A 19,612-nucleotide genomic window follows, 5' to 3' on the forward strand; every position below is an offset into this window, starting at 1 on the left:
AGAAGCAGGTGGGATATTATTATATTGAAGTTTAGCATGAGAGGAAATATCCCAGGATTCTTGCTTGTTTGTCTTCAATTTCCTCAAATTTTCAGTCTTTTGTTTTAACAGACAAGGAGAAATGGGAAAATTGTCAGCAGAACTGAATAGGGTCTTCTCTGGAGGATTAATTTTCTTCCCAAGGTTCTGACATCTCAGCCTCTCACACATTATGGACACAAAGTATGAACAAGCAGAACGAGGAAGGGAGAGCAAAATGTAGCCACAGCTTGATGTTGTAGCCATTGCTTGATGCTGCAAGCCCTGGAACCCGCAGCCTGAAAATGGTGATTCCTCTCAAATCCTTGCAAAAGCAGTTGAGGATTTTGAGGGACCTGCACTCCGAACGTCACTGGAGGATTGCCTTTCTCTCTCATCCGCCTCCTCCTTCCGTTCCACTCTTCATACCCATAACATGATGCCAAGGCCTTTGGAAGAAAATTAATTTTTAAGAGGGAAAGCCACCAGGTTCTCGCACAATTTCCCATGGCCTGTGGTAAACAAAGAGCGAAAAGGGGATGGCAAAGAGACCATTCTGGGAAATGCTTCCTCCCAGACTGAACAGCTGAATATACGACTATCCCTGTTGCTTCTCTAGAAATGCACATTTCTATCTCCTCTTAAAAAGCCAAAACGGCAGAAGAAAAGCCCCAAGCGCCCATGTCCTGGATGTTCCTCCGGCAGTCCCTGCCGGCTTGCCGAGAGAGGCGCGACGCCCCTCCCCCTCGGCCTCGGCCCACGGCTGGGCCCGTCAACTCCATTAGGCCTGACACATACAGCCACCATTTCTGTAAAGGTCGTAACCTACCCACTAGGCCTCAGCGAGGCCGGCCTTGTTGAGCTCACACATCTGTGAGCTGGGGCCTAGCCTGCCCCCGCTGTCAGGGGACAGAGGGCAGGAGCAGGGGAGGACGGTTTGCGTGTGTGTCCTAAATAGGCTCAGTGCGCGCACATCAGCGGTCTTGCCTTTTCTCCATCTTTCCCTCTCCACACACTCCAGCAACAGTGCTCCACAGGAGGGCATGCCGCATTCACTACTCATGTGCCAGGTCATGCCAGGTTCCCCCCACCACCACGCCTATCACACAACCACCGCCTTAGCCACTGACCGACACCCCCGCCCCAGTGACCAAATTGCCTAACGTGTAATTAACGTGGGATTAGTGCTCAGCCCCCCCCCGCCCCAGCACACACTTCCAGCTGCACCAAGAATGCCAGTGACATCCTTTGCCATGACAGCGGAGTGACTGGGTGAAAGGTCAGCTGAGCACGTTTCCAAATGTCACTGTGTTCTTCTGTCTGCTGTAGTAATCAGCACATAAACAGGGCAGCGGTGGTGGAATGGAGTGAGCAACAGGGCTGCCCAGAATGGCTGGTTCCCAGTCCTCCACAGGCTCAGGCATCGGGCCAGACCACCATCGTCCACAAAATTATGAGCTGGGAATTTCTGGATGTCGTCAGATTAGAAAGGGAGGTGTAAATCACTGGGACTCTGCGGGCCAAAGTAGAGATGACTTGGTTCATGCCACTGTCCCTGGAAGGCCTGCTTTGGGGCCCTCCCTGGCACCCCTGCCCTGCTTAAGATTGGGTCCATGAGGAGGGCAGGGCTGAAGCGTCCTCATCTGGATCACATCTGTACTCCACACATATTCTTTGAGGGGGAGGGCCACTTGCACACTGCAGTGAGGCTCCCTGCAAAACTTAGTGCTTTGCACCCCCCCCCCCGGTATGCTACTGGTTGGTTCAGGAGCCACTACACATGAATAGGATTGGGCCTTGAGTGTTTAAGATTCCACACAAGACATAAACTGATCTCTATTCCTTCAACCTCCCAAAGAAGCATCCCCCCCTTGGCCTTTATCTCTTTTGATCTCACAATGAAGGCTTTCAATTCCATTCACCATTTTTGGACAAATACCCATTTTGGGGAGACTGGGAGTCTCCTCCAGATGCTTCCCCTCCCCCAGCGAGAGGTCCTCTTTTGTTGACAGCAGCAGGCATTTAGCTGCCATCAACATGACGCACCAGCCAGCATCCTCTATTGCCCACCCTTTTCTGTCTACCAACTCAGGAATCCTGCTGGGCCATCTGGTGACTCCATCAATGGAGGAAATGCAGCCAGGACAGCAAAACTGTTCTCCTGGAGAGGCACAGAAGCTCTGGCCTTGGTCAAGATTTGAACCAGCAGCTCCTGAAGCAGCATTAGCTAACCTATCTCTTGAGACAGGTACGTAGGCTGTACGTAGGGCAATACATACACCACAGGCTTAAACTAAGTTTAACCATAATTCCCTTTCTCTTAGAAAGTCTGAGAACTCTGGGGTGGGGGTGGGCTGACTCAGGTTTCTCTAGCACATAATTCTCAGTGCCCTCCCCATACTGAAGGCCATAGGGGAGGAGCATGTGCCTTGCACACAGAAGGCCCCAGGTTCAATCCCCAGTACCTCCAGTTAACAAGACCAGAGATACCAAAGATCTCCTGCTGGTCGGAGCAGAGAGTATTGCGCTAGATGGACCAAGGGCCTTCCCATGTTACCAGAATCCCCTCTGGGAAGCCATAACTGCTCAACTGGTATAAAAACAGTAGCAACGTAGATAAGGCAGATATAAAAGCTTGGAAAGCAGATGCAATATAACAGTGAAAATAATCCGGGGATGTGAGATTGTTCTAGACTCTAGAATTGAAGACCAATGTGTGCAATGCTGTGACTACTCTTTTCATGGATTGCTGGGGCCACCACAGAGTCACTCTCTGGCATGGCATCTCGTCAAGGGGATGCTCCAAAATGGATCCAAAATGTGATTCACCCAACTTTTTCCAGGAATGAATGAATTTGCAGGACCAGCAACTAGGCAAAAAAAGGCCAGTTGACGATAACCTAAAAACACAGCCTAGGAGTCATGGCCGCCTCTCAGAACAGGATGGGTTAATTTCAGACATACCTGGGCTACCTTCTGTTTCAGTAGAATCTCCACTTTATTCAAAATTGACAAGCAAGAGTCAACCCCCCTACTCTTCAGATGTAGCGGCTGGCCTGTGTCACATGATCTTCTTGCTTAAGAACCATAAGCAGGACCTTGCTGGATCAAAACCAAATCCACCTCATCTAGCACCCTTTGCAAGAATCAATACCAGCTTCTAGCAGTTGCGAGGTGGTTCACATCAGAAATGGGCTGAAGGTTACACTCTGCCATTGGGAGGGGCCACAGAGATATGCGCAATGACACACTCTCACACTGGCTGCGTGTGGAACTGGTTTCTCAAATGTCTGAAAATCAACACTCTGGCACAAGTTACAATCCAATTCAAACAACCCCACAGAAAACTACCAAGTGGAGAGGTGGGGTTGGACAGAGGTGTCCACTGATGTGAATTTGTATAACCAAGACTTGGGGGGCGGGGGAAAGAGAGAGAGAGAGAGAGATGAAAGAAGAAAGGAAGGACAGAAAATGAGATGGAGGGAAGGAAAGACCTGCCAGCACCGGAAAGCATCAATTCAGATCATTAAGGGGTTGAGTTGTTATTAAAAAAGGGGGCTTTAATGCCTCCTAGGTGCAGCGGAGTGGGTGGGCTGTGCAGTTTCTTTGCGGAGGTGAAGGGAGTCAGGGAGAGAGGGGAAAAGGTGGATGAAAAGCTGTTGGGCCTGATTGCTGATTCCACAATTTTTTTTTTTTAAAGTGTGTGTGTGCCAGAGAGAGGTCTTTGAGCCTGGCCTCTGTGCAGCCTCCTTCCTTAAATTCACCGCTCCAACATCATTGGCAATCTGAATTAACCCTGACAATTGCGCATTATTAACTCCCATAGGGCAGGGGGGACAGGGGGGTGAAGGAGCAGAGGAAATTGACCGTGCTGACAAAGGGGACAACCAGCCCAACCACACCAAGTCGCTAATTGCTTCCACTCAGCCAGCCCCCTCCTTCCCCTTCCCCTGGCATCTGTTGGGTGGGTCCCTCTTCTCAGACTGGGGCGGGAGGATGAGGAGATCCTTAGGGCTCCTCTGCAAAGTTCTTTCTGCCCTCATCACAGCATCCACTTCCTGCTCCAAAGGTTCAGTCCAGACTGAGTCTCCCTGCATCCTTTTGAAATGAAGCACGCTAAAGTAAATTTAAATGTGTGCAAATTACTGGTGGTCCTGGATTTGTGACATAATTGGGCCGGCTTGCCAACTGAAGAAAAAAAAAAAAAGGTCTTTGTTGACTGTCTGGCTTTGAACCAGACAATTAAATTTAAATTAATTTGCATAGTATCAAAACCTCAACATAGCTGCGGCTTTGACTACACTGAAGGAAATGCAGAGTGATTTGCAATCTATGAGGGAAAATCTACCCCTTATTTGTAACAAGAACATCATTTTTAAGATGTGATTTGCTCTGGTGCGACAACACCACCCCCAAGCCAACCTGGCTTCAGAAAATAAACAAGTCTGACTTTCAGTCTCAGCATCACGTACTAGTCAGATAAAATTTGAGCTGATTAAAGAGTCAATGCCAAATTGTAATGAGGCTAATATGCCGTCCACTCTGGAGACCTGCTTGGCTTGCAAACTGGATCTCAAACCTTCTTGGCAGGATGTGAGGAACCTCAACGACTCCCCCTGCCCCCAGCTGCTCAGCTTTCAAATTCTTCCTCTTTTATTGAATCTGGAACTCCTTTCACTCCTCTGATGCATCACCTGCAGCCAGGCAGGATTGATCTCCATCTCACATGATACATTTGCACACACAGATCTGCAAGTCATACAAGTCTGGAAATCCCAAGGATTTCATGCCACATATAAGCAGATAAAAACAAATGTGCTTTTCACATAAGCATTTAAATTTTGGGATACCAAAAGGCCTGGCACTCCCCCCCCCAGGCCTGACCTCACCTGGTTCACCTGCCCCAAAAGCCAGGCAAATTGGTGCCTACTTATCCTGCTGGCTGTCCTGTTGTGACGTCCTCACCCACTTAGTGCCAAAGAAGCAAGCTTTCTTCTGTCCGGTATTGCAAAGAGTGTTTTTGTCACTGCTTCTTGAGAAGGATACAAATATGCTTAAGCCCCATTGATTTTGGTGGGGCTTAAGCACACTTTAGTTTCTGTGCAAAGCAACCGTCATTGTTATCACTAAACATTCTCGTGCGTTCACAATGCCCTCGGCATTGGAGAGGTGTAGAGGTTAAAAACGCCTCGCTCAGTGGGAGCAGAATCCTCCAGGGAGTTCTTTACTATGCTTTTCGCACAGTTTCTATTCATGGCAATGGAGCTGGTGCAGGAGAATCTTCCAAGGTGTGGTTTACACAAACAGTTCATTAGATGATACTACTGCTTTTAGAGAGTCCTACTTTATGCAGATCTGGGGGAGTGGAAGTTTCAATGAAAAAAAATGACCCATACACATAGAAAATCAGCATGTCAAGGAACAGACTAATATAGAACCCTCCTGACATGCTAACTTTCTATTTGCAGTGAAGTTTATAAAAAAAATCTAGAGGAGAATTCCAACAGGTACGGCTATTTAATCATGGAATTTATCCTAAAAGATGAGTTGATGGCCACTAGTTTATATAGCATTCAAAAGGGGAACAGTCAACTCTATTCAGGAAAGGTTTGTTCATGGCTATTGGTGATGGATGGATAAATGGACCCATTCAGAGTGGGGACCAGTTGCTGTGGGGAGAGGGACACAGGAGGAGCACTTTTGTCTTCGTTTCCTGCTGTTGATCTTTCTAAAGACACTGTGGGTAGCACACTGCTGGAGTATTGACGTGGTTTCGTCACCCACTCTGTGAAGCTTCCTGGAATAATTTGAGCCCAATACTGACAAGAATTGGGTCCCTGTATTGCTGATAAGGGGCACCCTCTGCAAAGAAAGACCCATTACACCTTCTGGGGCCTAATGATGCTGTTTTTTGACTATGATCTCACTGAATTTCCAAGAGGTCTTATGATTTTTTAAAAATTTTATATTTGTTGGGGCATTTGGTGGGCTGCTGTGAGATACAGGAAGCTGGACTAGATGTGCCTATGACCTGATCCAGCGGGGCTGTTCTTATGTTCTTATGATGCTTTGGGGCTGTCCTCTGCCTTGGTGTTGTGAAGAAAAGCAGATCATAAACAGATAAAATAAGTAGCTATATTGTTTTAATCTAATGTAATTTGTGTTCAGTGACCTAAAGTATGTGCCCAGAGTGTCAGATGGGAGCCCAGAGTCTTCTCATTAAAACTCCTGCATTGAAGGTCAGAGCATCTCAAAACAACAAGAGAAGAAATTTCAAAGGTGTCCTACAATTGTTGTGGTTGTGAGGTCCAACATGTTTCAAGAGGAGAATGTTCTTCTTCTTTGGATTGCAGAGGTCTGCTCTGCGTGAACAGTGCCCCTGAAGGAGCAGAAGACCCTCTTGAAATTTGGAACTAAAAATTAAAAATAAATTTCTAGGGCACCTTTAGGGTTTTCCCTCCTGTTGCTACTGCCTTGGTGCTGTGCCTCCAAGGGCCATTCTGAATGCATGCATGTTTACACATAAGCACATAACAAACTACCCATGAAGCAGACTTCAGCATGTGCTCCACATCAGTAACATGCAGGAATGATACTATAACCTGTGTTGGCTGACTCCAAACAATCTAACACAGGGGTGCCCAAACCCCGGCCCTGGGGCCACTTGCGGCCCTCAAGGCCTCTCAATGTGGCCCTCAGGGAGCCTCTAATCTCCAATAAGCCTCTGGCCCTCTGGTGATTTGTTGGAGCCCACACTGGTCCGATGCAACTGCTCTCAGCATGAGGGCAACTGTTTGGCCTCTCGAGTGAGCTGTGGGATGAGGGCTCCCTCCACTGCTTGTTGTTTCACGTCTGTGATGCAGTAGCAGCAGCAAAGGAAAGGCCAGCCTTGCTTTGTGCAAGGCCTTTTATAGGCCTTGAGCTATTGCAAGACCTTCATTCATTCATATAAATTCATCTTTAATATATTCATTTATGTAAATTTATTCAAATTTGAAATGTAAATTAATTCGGCCCTAGACACGATGTCAGAGAGATGATGTGGCCCTCCTGCCAAAAACTTTGGACACCCCTGATCTAACAAGATGAATCTACAACAAACTGTTTCGTCTCCCCAACCCAATCCCTTTTCTCTTTCTCCCCTACAAGGATTTCTCCAAAGAATGTATAGCTGCCCAAGATGACGGCCACCTGCTTACATGGCTTTATAGGAGAACTAAATACAGTCACAGAGGAAGACCAGTCTAGCAATGGCTACCAGTCACGAAGGCCAGGTGCCTCCTCCTGGCTCTCCAGCAGTGCACCTCTGCGTGCCCATGTAGGGGGGCCATGTCGGGAGAGGCCTGTTGCCCACCTCCTGCTTGCCAAAGGCATCTGGTTGGGGGACCAGATGTTGAACTTTTGATCTGATCCAGCGTGGCTCTTAGAAGAAGAGCCCTGCTGGATCAGGCCAAGGGCCCATTTAGTCCAGCTTCCTGTCTCTTGGGTTCTTCACACTCCCTGGATAATTTATCCATTTGATTTATAACTTCTCTATCTCAGGGCTCAGAGCTGCAGACAGTGTTTTCCCTCCGTACTAATAGTATGTAACAATAAACCTAGATAAAACTTTTTTGAGCAATCCAAGCCCTTCACACACCTTCTTTCAGTTGTCTTCACAACAGCCCTATAGAGCAGTGCTTTTCAAACTGTGGGCCATGGCCTGATGCCAAGGTAGGTTGCAGGTTGGTCCCACTTGCTTCTGTTTGGCTCCAAATTAGAGCTAAATGGACACAACTGGAGGCCACTTCTGGGTTGTGACCCACCTTCGGGAGCCGCTCCTGGATTGCGCCAGGCCTGGGACAGCCTCCAGAGGCCTCTGCAGGCCTCATAATGCCTCAGGAAGTGACTTCCGGGTCACTTCTGGTTTTGTGAACAAAACCTCTGGTTGCATCTGGAGCTGTTTCAGGTTGCGACGCCAGCCCTGGAGGACAAGGTGTGTTGCAGCTCCGGCAGTTTGAGAATCTCTGCTGTAGCGTATGTCAATATGGTGATCTCCATATTACAAGGACATAGAGGGGCTAAGGGGACCATAGCTTGCTTAAGGCCCTGACCGTCCCACATGAATTTGTAGGTGGAGCAAGATTTGAACCAGAGTCTTCTGGGCCCATAGCTCAGTCTGTCAGTTAGGACATTGTGGCAGTTCTTGTCACATCTTTCCATAGGAAATGATGAAGAGAATGTACCCATCTGGACATGCAGGACCAACCACATTATGGGGCTAGTCCAGGCTGATCGTGGGGAAGCAGGCTCTGGGTAATCCCCCAACTGATCCACCACTTCCTGCTCTGTTGGCTCAGAAGATTTTTTTTTTAAACAGAGCCCATCTGATTCCTCCCTCCTCACTGCAAACTTTTCCGATGGTCCCTGGAGTGTCCAGTTTTCTGCCATCCCTTCTCTCTCTTTCTCTCTCTTATGCAACCTGCCCATTGTGCGATGTGTCAGTTTGTGCAGCACTGTCAAACACATTGGCCTGTCCAAGCCTAGCGGACCTTGTGAAAGGCTCAGCAGGGGCCCGCGCACTATGCCACTAATTAGGGCCTGCAGCAGAGGGTTCCCATACACACCTGCATGGTCACATGACTCATGGGGGGGCAAAGAATGACCGCTCCACCCAAGCGTGAACCAAAATGAGCGGGCCTGCAAAAAAAGACGAAGGGAAAAGAAAGAAAAAAGTGGTTGTGCTCACAGTCACATTTCCAGGCAGACAAAATGCCCTTGGCACCTCTGATGGGTCATGGGGGCAAGGAGACCCCACAACCCAGCATCAGGCTCCGGTGAAATTCCTGGTTGGCCCTTCTGGGAGTTCCTTCTTGGATGGGCCTGACCGATGAGGTGGATTCACTACTCCCATTGATTGTTTCTGCAGCAATTTTAAAAAATGCAGAATACTTCCCTTTATTATGATTTGTTCTCTTTACAAATCTTTATTATGATTTGTTCCAATGACACCGATGGAAATGTGAGGCAGACAGCACAGGACTTACTATGGTACGGAGTTACACGAGCATCCACAACAATGCAATGCTAACAACGAAGACTTTGCAGCACACTTTTATCTTTCTAGGAAGCCAGTTTCTCCAAAATCTTCACTGTGCTCCCTGAATGAGAAATGCCAGAGCATAACAAGTGTTTGGGAGGGGTGATGGCATCCAATTTGGATTTCACAATGGAAAGAAGGCGGCTGGTGCAGACCCCACCGCCTGGCTCTCCAGTGCACAACTCTCTTCTGCTTCATTTCAGGCCATTTTCCTTCAAATCCCCCTGGAGCCTCTTCTAAAACTCAGTAAATCCATTAATGTCCAGAACATTCTCACCTTTGGGCCTCTGCCCTTGGCCATGTCAGGTGACATCACCAAGAAAATGCCCACACAGGATTGGTTGCAAACCAGGTCGAGTTCAGTGGGTATAGCTAGAGGGGATGCAAAGCACTAAGTTTTGCAGGGAGCTTCAGCGGCACGTAAGCGGCCCCTCTCCCTCTCCTTGGGAGCCATTCCAGGTCGTGAGAGCAACCTAAGACCACCAAGAGAGAGCCCTCTGCCCAGACCTTGAGTGGGAGGGCATGTGTTCCATGTTTCAGAGCCAACTGCCTGCTTCTATTCATTCCTGCGCAGCCGGGGAAGGACCTGGCTACACACCACCTCAGTGTCAAGCTTCACAAAGGCTTTGGGGTGGCACCTGGCATCCTCCTGCTGCTACTGCCACCCCCCTTGCTGCCTGGCACAGCTCCTTGGCAGTCCCTTTCAGCAAGTGATGCCAAAGAGGGCCCCTAGTGCTCTTCAAGAGCAAAGCTCCTTCGCACAAAACCGGTGGCCTGCACGAACGCTGGAATTCTAAACAGAGTCTTGATATTTGCGTCTGCTGTCAGCTCACAGCTCTTCACTGACTACCACATTACCTTCTTCTTCACTATGGTGCATCACATTTTATGACTGCTATAAAGTACATTGTGCCCCCTGAACATGGGCTCTGGTGGTGCAGCAGGCCCATAGGATTGGACCCTAAATGACATGCCAAGAGGCATGCGCACAGAGGCGACCCAGTAGACTGTATATTTGGACTGTCAAAAAACCTTTGACAAAGTCACTCACCAAAAGACTCTTGAGTAAACTTGATAGCCACAGAAAACAAGAACACATTAAAGAACAAAAAGAAATTGTATGTGCAACCTCCTGATTTTAGAAATGGGCTATGTCAGATGCAAGGGAGGGCACCAGGATGAGGTCTCTTGTTATCTGGTGTGCTCCTTGGGGCATTTGGTGGGCCGCTGTGAGATACAGGAAGCTGGACTAGATGGGCCTGTGGCCTGATCCAGCGGGGCTGTTCTGAACTAGAGGGCCTATGGCCTGATCCAGTGGGGCTGTTCTTATGTTCAACTGACAAGGGAGGGCACCAGGGTGCGGGTCTCTTGCAGTGTGCTCCCTGGGGCATTTGGTGGGCCACTGTGAGATACAGGAAGCTGGACTAGATGGGCCTATGGCCTGATCCAGTGGGGCTGTTCTTATGTGCTTATGTTCAACTGACAAGGGAGGGCACCAGGATGAGGTCTCTTGTTATCTGGTGAGCTCCCTGGGGCATTTGGTGGGCCGCTGTGAGATACAGGAAGCTGGACTAGATGGGCCTGTGGCCTGATCCAGCAGGGCTGTTCTTATGTTCAACTGACAAGGGAGGGCACCAGGGTGCGGGTCTCTTGCAGTGTGCTCCCTGGAGCATTTGGTGGGCCACTGTGAGATACAGGAAGCTGGACTAGATGGGCCTATGGCCTGATCCAGTGGGGCTGTTCTTATGTTCTTATGTTAACAGGAAGCAGAGAAAAGGAATAAATGGGCAATTTTCAGAGTGGAGGGAAGTGGGCTCCTCAAGGCTCTGTGTTGGGGCTGGTGCTTTAAAATTTGTTCATAAACCATTTGCAGTTGGGGGTAAGCAGGAAGGTGGCCAAGTTTGTGGATGACACCAAGCTATGTAGGGAGGTAAAAATCAAAGCACATTGTGAAGTACCAGCGTCAGAAAGTCTCAAGTTCTGCACATGGAAGCCCAGAGTTCCCACTTCACATGCAGTGGTGTAGCCAGAGTGAGGTGCAAAGCAGTAGGTTTTGCAGGCAGCTGAGTGTGCCGTGCAGGTGGCTCCTTCCCTTCGGAGCCATTCTGGGTGGTGGGGGCAATACAGAGCCTCTGTTTTGCTCCCACAGCCTGGAATGGCTCCAAAGGTGCTGGGGAAGGGGCCGCTTGCAGGGCACGTTCAGGCACCTGCAAAACTTAGCACTTTGCACTCCTCTAGTTACACCACTGTTCACATGTACACACAATTTCAACTACATAAACTTTCTGGGCAATGCTTGCATAGCTTCTGCGTACAGCACCTAGCACCCTGACGGAAATCATTACACATCAAGCAGTGGCGCTCACATGCTTCCTCCCTCCGCCCCTGCCCTTCATTCACACACATCTCAGCCAGTTTGCTTAATACTTTAAGCAATGCGCTGTGGAAAACTACCAGCCCTCCTTTGGAGCTAAGCTGACTGTTTGCTGTTGTTTCAGTTAATAACAAAACCCTGTGAGCTGCCAGGGCCTGTGTGTCAGAGCAGGTCTGTGGCGGATCTGAGCTGTTTGCTACCTGCTGCCGAAAGAAACTTACAGGCTGGAGGCTGAAATTATTTGGAACAGTTCACCTGGGCTCTGGCCACAGGGGAGTTCCCTGGAAGTCTCTGAGTTCTGGAGACTTGCATATCTATACCAAACATGCATGTCATCTGTTTGCTTGAAAGGAGGGATACGTACTTAACCCCTGCTAATTGGGTAAGAGGCACTTTTTCAAGTGGGTGCTCCTTTTTTAGCAGGGGGAGAGTAACTGGCCCACCTCACCCCAGCACTGTCTGTTCTAGTGGCTGTCTGCTGGCATCTTTTCCTTGGCATCTTTTTAGATTGTGAGCCCTTTTGGGACAGGGAGCCATTTAGTTATTTGATTTTTCTCTGTAAACCGCTTTGTGAACTTTTTGTTGAAAAGCGGTATATAAATACTGTTAATAATAATAATAATAATAATAATAATAATAATAATAATAATAATAATAATAATACTTCACAGAACATGTTCATACAGGCAGGTTCCTGAAAGCAAATACCTAAAAGTTCAAGCACCCTCAGGGACATCCAGCAGTGCCATTGCATCTGACCTCTTAGGTATGGATTTGTATATCTCAGTGCACAAGCATTGGACACACAGACACAGACACACACACAATTCCACTGTTCCTACACCATGCAGAATGTGGGTGTGGTGAAGTTAGCAGGAGCAGACTCTGAAAAGACCCCTCTAGCTTTAAGGGATGTGTAGAAAGGAGCAGTTCAGCCAACAAGCTTAGCTTTCCCCCATTTCTGTATTTAACACATTCTCTGTGTGTGCACATGTGTGTGAGAGAGAGGTAAGGTTGCCAGAGGCAACTTTTGTTCCCTTACCACGGGCTGCACTGCAACTGTATCAGTGCTGGAAAATTGGATAAGATTGGGTCCTGAGACTGCAAAAACTTATTAGAAAAGGAGGGTGATTTGTACTTGAGGATGTAGAAGGCAGGGGTGGGTGGGCTTAAGCCCCAAGGGAAAGGAGGTCACCCCCTGCTTCTGGCTTAACTCCTTGCCCTGTGACCCTTTATCACAAACTTCCTGGCTTCTTCCTCACAGGGAAAAGGGGAAGATAGTTTTGACCATAAGGACTAGAACTGTGAAATTGATGCAGTTTAAGACAGGAAGGCTATCTGCAGTGCTCTGCAAGTAAGCAGAAAACTGGAGTGAAGGTAATTGAATGCCAATGATCTGGGTGTTTGGGGGGGGGGGTAGTTCCATCCTGACTTACTTTTCTAATTTTTAAAAATTAACTACTATTTCAAGGGATCTGAAGCTAGGGAAGCTGGTGGGTGTGTATCAATTATTTGCAAGACAGCACAGGCTATCGGTGTGTCGTCGTCCCCCCCAATACTCACTGAGCCTTGGGTGGGTGATATAGTTCCTTGTCACAGCTTGGACATGCTCCCGTGGCCCCGCTAGAGTCCCCGCGTGCCCACCAACTCTCAGCTCAACCTTGGTGGCCATGTCCTTGCCAGGTCTGTGGGAGAAGCAAGCGAATGAGCAAGCAGGAGCCTTCTGCAAGGGTTTTTATAGCAACACTGCCAGCCTGCTGCTCACCCAACCAGAGCGTCCTGCCCTGCTGGTCCCTCAGGTGTTGTGCCTGCACACAGAAGAGCTTGTTGGCTGTAAACTCTTGGGCAGGAGCTGGTTTTAGCTGGATGATGGAATGGCCTCACCGCATCTGGGGAGTGCTGCTGGCCTTTCCAAACAGATGGAGGAATTTCCTTCCTGGCTTCCTACAGACATAGCAAATGAAGGCCATTCTCACCTTTGTCTCTCTGCTGATAGGGTGGTCCCAGATTTCTCTGCACAGAGCAGGAGGCCACCTTCCAACAGGCCTTGCTCCCCAACTGTTCTGCTGCCCAGGTAGTCAACCCCCCTAGTCCCAGGGCCAACCCAGCCATCCTATGAAAATTATGCCGCTCGCATCAGCGACAGGTGGGGGGAGAGAAGCAGGTCTGGGGTGCCCTTCTCCCAGAGTCTGTGCCGCCTCCCTCCAGAGCACTGCATGCTGAGCTATATCCATCCCATTTGTTTTCCCTGCCCATTCTTTTCCCTAGTGCACTCGTTAAATGTAAAGGGATTGTGTGAAGAAGGCAAGAGACAAGTGGGCAGTGAAGTGTTTTGCCACTGTCAGCCCAATCCTATGCTTGTCTACTTAGAAGTAAGTCCCATTAGAGTCAATGGGGCTTACTCCCAGGAAAGTGTGGATAGGATTGGGCTGACACTGTCTCCAGAAGGTCAAGCCTCGGGATCCTCTGATCTTTCTGGCTTTTCTTACGCACAGGACCCAAAAGGGTTTTGCAGGAGGAGGGAGAGACAAGCACCAAGAGAATGGGGGAGCTGGACATCACTGTCACAGGGGACGTTCCTCACGGGGGAAACCCTTGCATTGGAGATTGGGGGAAATTTGGGAAAGGGGCTGCCAGTTTGCTCTCAGGCCCAGGGAAGCCTGCTTAGGCACTGGCACTGGGCTGCTGAAGCCCTGCCCTGGGGTCTCTGTGCCCCTCTCCACCATGACTGCCCCATGCCTTCTTCTTTTGCAATTGCTGCATCACGAGGTGGTTGGAAGTTCCCACACCAGTTTCCCAATTTAAATCACTGCCACCATCCCATCTGACTTGCGCATTTAAGATTTTCTCTCTTTGGCAAATAGTAGTTGTGGGGGTGGGTGGGTGGAAACTTGGATCAGGACTGCAGCAGCACAGACAGAAAGGGTTAGACCCCCCCTCTTTCTCTGCACCATGGCCTCAGTCCAAGTAGCTACCCTGCCCCTCATGGCGGCTTTTGCAAGAAAATCACTTCAGGTGTTCCAATCTAATGTGTAGTTTGGCCCTTGTGGAACTTACCAGACTACCGGACTCCCAGCTGCCCTACGTAAAGTGGCACGGAGGCAGATGATAGTTTTTCCAGAGAGCTGGAGGTGATTTGAAAAGGGATTGGTGTTTGCTGGGTGGAGTGCTTTCTCTCACTGATGCCTCTGGTCAAGCCACTGTACAGTTTTTAAATTCTTAGAAAGAAAACCTGCCAAGCCTGTTTGAGTGGGGGAGACAGTCAGGCACAAAATAGGGGTGGGTAGGCCCATGGGACATCTCAGGACAGGCCCCACTTTCCCCAGCTTTGGAGCGTGTCAGGGAACAGCCCCAGCACTCTCTAGGAGCTGCACGCTGCAGAGGAAGACCCATTGTCACAGGGGAACCATCTCTCATGGAAGCTCCTCCACCATAACTGTTCTTCTCACGGAGCAAGCCCAGTCCATGACCAAGGAGCCCCAAGGAAATGCCCCCACCATCAAAGAGGGCCTCACAGGAACCGCGTGCATCACCACTGCTGGGGCCTGCCTTGCCTCTTCCCTCACCAGATCAGGATGTGAAATCATCTTAAGGGTTGCATTAGTCCTTTCGCTCAGTCCAGAGGTGGGAATCTCTGCCAAGGAATCTCCTGCCAGACAGGGCTGTGCTTTTAGCACCTCTTGCACCGAGCTGCAGAGCTTTGCCGTAGACAACTCTGGAGGAAGCGTAGGTTGCCCACTCAGCCATGGTGGAGCCAGCTAGATGGCAGGCTTTGCATCCGCCCGGCATCCTGTTAAGTGGCTCAGAAGCACCATGTTTTCTTTCTGCCTGATCCCAAGAGAGGAACTTTGCTAAGAACTCAAAGGCTGCGCTCGTCCTCTCTGCTGCCTGCTAAACAGTCAGCCAATTGCAGAAGTCGCCCCCCCCTTGCATCTGACCAAGTGGATGCAGCCCACAAAAGCTCGTGCTGAAATAAACTGGTTCATCAATAAACGCCGCAAGGCTCTCTGTTGTTTTTGCCCTGCAGAAGTATTTTAGCAGGAGCCGAGAAATGGAGGCCCGTGAGTGTGTCCATCCATGAAACCGCCATTGCATCAGAAGAGGAAAGAAGCGAGTTAAAAATTCATAGAGTTTCCTGGCAAGCAATGACGAGGAGCATCACGCTTTGTCCCACGTTTGCACAGGCCAGGAAATGGCCTTTAATTATTACTGCGTCAAACTTGTGCTCGACTGAGACAGATGCTGGTAACTTGGTCTTCGAAAACAAGACTGTCGGGGGCAAGCTGAAATCCTTTCACAGGCAGGTCTGTTCCAATTGTTTAAAATGACCAAGAACTCTCCATCACCCCAAGGACAGAAGGAAGGACAACTGCACACAGCACAGAGTCTGTGGAATTCATTGCCACAAGATGTGGTCACGGCCACTCACTTGAATGGTTTTAAAAGGAGATCAGACAAGCCACAATGGGCATGCCTATCAGTGCCTACTAGTCATGGCAGCAATGCCCCATCTCCAGGTTCTGTGGCTGTAGGCCTCTGAATGCTGCTTGTGGGGGAGAAGGATGCCTTTTTCTCCTGCTTGTGGGCTTCCCAGAGGCACTGGTGGGTCACTGGAGGGAGCAGGACAGGGGACTAAATGAGGCCCCTTTGGCCTTATCCAGCAGGGCTTTCCTTATGGTTGATGATCAAATAGAATGGGCTGTGACACACATTATCAAACCCTTACAAGGTTGTTTTGTTTCTTTATGTCACTACAAGGTTTTTTTTCACCTATGTGAAAAAAAATAAATAAATACCAGCCAGGATGGTGTAGTGGTTTGGGAGGTGGACTTAAACCTGGAAGATCCAGGTTCGAATCCCCCGTCAGCCACGAAGCTTCCTGGGTGACCTTGGGCCAGTCACTTTCACTCAGCCTCACCTACCTCACAGGGTTGTTGTGAGGACAACAGGAGGGGAACAGCTGTGTACACCATCCTGAGCTCTTTGGAGGAAGGGTGGCATAAAAATGTGAAAAATAAAATAAATAATAAATAATATAAATTGTCATGTATGGTTACTGCACAAGGATGTTTTTGCTGCCTTGACATGCCCCGGAAGTCTCAGTTGCTTCTTGTTAGCACAGTTACATTACATGTACCTCCAGCAAAGACTCTCGTGTGCAGAGGTAGCATGATTACTTACATGCTATTTGCATCGTATTTCCGATGCAGAGGCTTTGTATTTTGTAATCTGTGAAGCAGTTCCCAATATCATCTGGTACACAAGGATCCAGGGAGGTGCTCATCTCTGACATGAACTTCTAGGCGGGGTGACGTTTTGAGTATGACATTTTTTGGGGTATTGTGCCAGCATCTGTGGCACAATATCTGTCAGCTGGCTGGCTTCTGTGCTGCAGTGTCATTGCACTGGTGTACATGGAGATATTCCAGTGTATCTCAAGGATAGAATTGGGCCTTTAGAAGCATAGGGTAAGACTTCGTTGTGTTGGAAACTTCATCCACTGCTTATTATTTTTAGCCCAGCAGAGGGTACTACCATGGTGGGCGGTGGGGCATGAGTGCTTCAGTGAGGCAGGGGGCTATGCTGATGATGGCTTTGCTATTGGTAGGATCGTCCATGCCAGACAAGCTCTTGCTGAGAAGGCAGACTAAAAGTGCTCAAAACCAGTGGCATAGCTAGAGGGGGTGCAAAGCACTATGTTTTGCAGGGAGCCTCACTGCAGCGTGCAAGCAGCCCCTCCCCCTTCCCTCTGGAGCCATTCCAGGTAGTGGGAGCAAAACAGAGGCCTCTTCTCTGGGTTTTCTCTGGCATTTGCCTCCATTTTACTCCCACCAGCAGGAATGGCTCCAACGGGAAGGAGGAGGGTCTGCTTGCACACTGCAGTGAGGCTCCCTGCAAAACTTAGTGCTTTGCACCCCCTCTAGCTATGTTACTGCTGAAAACCCATTCAATATGGTGAATCAAAAAAGAAAGAAATCCATACCAGATTGGCTGGATTATTATTATTAAATAATAATTATTATCCAAACTACATAAAACACAGTCAAAAACAAACAAACCACAAAAAAAATGAAAATATCATTGACTGGCATTGAGTAGTTGATACAAGTTTCAGCCAGAGACCTAAGTATCAACTAGGTATCTGCGCATAATGTATGTACGATGTTCCCCAAAGCATCATTTTTTGCAGTTCTGATGGTGTTATTTCAATAAGCTGCAGTGGTTTAAAATTATTTACAAAACTTTTCCAAAATTGTTCCAAGTGCTGCAATGACAACGGAGACTACTTTTGTGTGTTTTGTCCATTGTTGTGCAATTTCAATGACCAAGTCTCGATATTTTGTCTGACATGGCAGGATGCCGATGAATACCAGGTGCTGGGGGGCTGGGGGAGACAAACACAAGGGAGGGCTGTGTTCTTTCTGCCCTGTTGAAAACCTGTGGAAAGCATCTGACTGTCCACTGTGGGAAGGAGAGGAAGGATCTTTGGTCTTATCCTGCAAGGCTTTTCTTATGCCCTCCTGACACTGGCGGCCCTGCCTCTGCTGCTGCGGGTGCTGGTGCATGTTTGCAGACAGAAAGGGTATTGGTGGAGACAAGTGTCAACGGCTGGCTTCAAGCTCGGGTGGCAGCAGCCCACAGGAGGAGAGCACTAGCTGGAAATCCTGCCTCCAGGCTGTGACTGGCAGGTGGCTCAGTGCCTACCCAGGCTCCCTAGTTTCTGCTTCAGAATAGACTGGTTGTCTTGGTTCAGATAGGACTTGTTTTCCTCCCAGCATGCATTGACTTTGGGATGAGTGTTTTTTCCTAATAAATAGGATTACCTTTAGGCCACAACAGGCAGGGACCATGCAGATGGGGGGGGGGGAAGCTGAGGCATCAAGGAGAGGGTGAAGGGTCCCTTCAGACCAGGTTCTTATTGCTGTCAGGAGTAAAAAAAAGGGGACAGGAACACCTGGTGCAGGTCTGACTTAGCGTGACCTGGCATGGAGGGGTGTGGGGATCAGAGGTGGACTCCCTTGGGTCGCCCTCCCGTGAGGGTCCATTCCTATCCAAATTGCTAGCAGTGATGTAATCATGCCAGTGGGTCATGCACTGCATCCTGTGGAGGTGTTGGTGGGGCAGCCACGCAGTCACAGAAGCCTCCTGGATGTAAGGAAATGTATATTCCCTAACCTCGGGGCTGCACTCTGGCTGCTTTGGCCCTGGAAAGTTGGATAGGATTGGATTCTCAATCATCTAAATGCTTGCAATTTGGAGCCATGGTATAGCACATGGCAGGGGAAGACAAACACCCCCTCCATATTCCAGTCCGCAGAGCATCCTGGCACTCTAGACTTCCACTAGGCTGGAAGTCTTGTTTGGTGGCGAATCTTGAGTCAGTCGGTAACTGACAATCCTATCCTTCCCCTCCCCCGCAAATGCAGCCACACCAAGGAGGCTTGAGCATATTGTGTGTGCGCCATGATGCAATGGGAGCGGGAGGTGGGGCAAAGTTCTACTTACCTAGTCTGCTGTGCCATGGCTTCCTATGCGTCTCCTTGGACCTGCACCCACTCCTTAGCCAACACAAGCCGGGGAAGTCAAAGGGGGTGTGCTGGCCGCTATGGAGGGGATAGCATGCACCGCAAGTTGCCTTTGCTGGGGGGCCCTCTATCATGCCTACACCCTCCCCGTTCCATTCCGTTCTGCCCTCCCCCACCCTGTTCTACCCTCTCCCTGCCCCATTATGCTTCCCTGTCAACTAACCTGCATTGGCAGGCCTTTCCCAGTCCACTGCTGCGCACCCGGCCACTCTGGCCTCTTTGCCGGCATTATTCCAGCTTTTACAACTGCCGCAAGGCTCTTTTCTCCACTGTGACATAAACCAAGGAGACTCTGTTAAACCCCCTGGGATTGCTTTTCAGCCGTCACCTGGAGATTTGTGCCAATTCCTGGAGATTCAAAGCCAATCCTGGAGGGTGGACACCCCTAGCATGGAGCGTAGGGGAGAGTAGCAGCAGTGGCGGGAATGCTCAGGAGGGGATGAACTCTGCGACCTGAAGCAAAAGCCCCATGGAGAGGGTGATCCTGTGCCTGGGTGTGGCATTGCAGGCTGCAGGCCACTGAGCACTTTTCCACATGAAAATACTTAACAACAC

The 19,612-nt window shown here is 49.3% G+C and overlaps 1 protein-coding gene across 1 annotated transcript in view; it reads right to left on the reverse strand.

The window, feature by feature from the left end:
• The window catches only part of ATP6V1B1 (ATPase H+ transporting V1 subunit B1), a 48,347-nt gene extending 35,204 nt beyond the window's left edge, over positions 1-13,143 (reverse strand). The window contains exon 1 of the mRNA XM_066632150.1: positions 13,035-13,143. Within this exon, the coding sequence (XP_066488247.1) occupies positions 13,035-13,143 (109 nt within the window). The remainder of the gene's footprint in view (positions 1-13,034) is intronic.
• Positions 13,144-19,612: the final 6,469 nt, after the last annotated feature.

This window comes from Tiliqua scincoides, chromosome 6 (genome assembly GCF_035046505.1).
Source record: "Tiliqua scincoides isolate rTilSci1 chromosome 6, rTilSci1.hap2, whole genome shotgun sequence".
NCBI lineage: Eukaryota > Metazoa > Chordata > Lepidosauria > Squamata > Scincidae > Tiliqua > Tiliqua scincoides.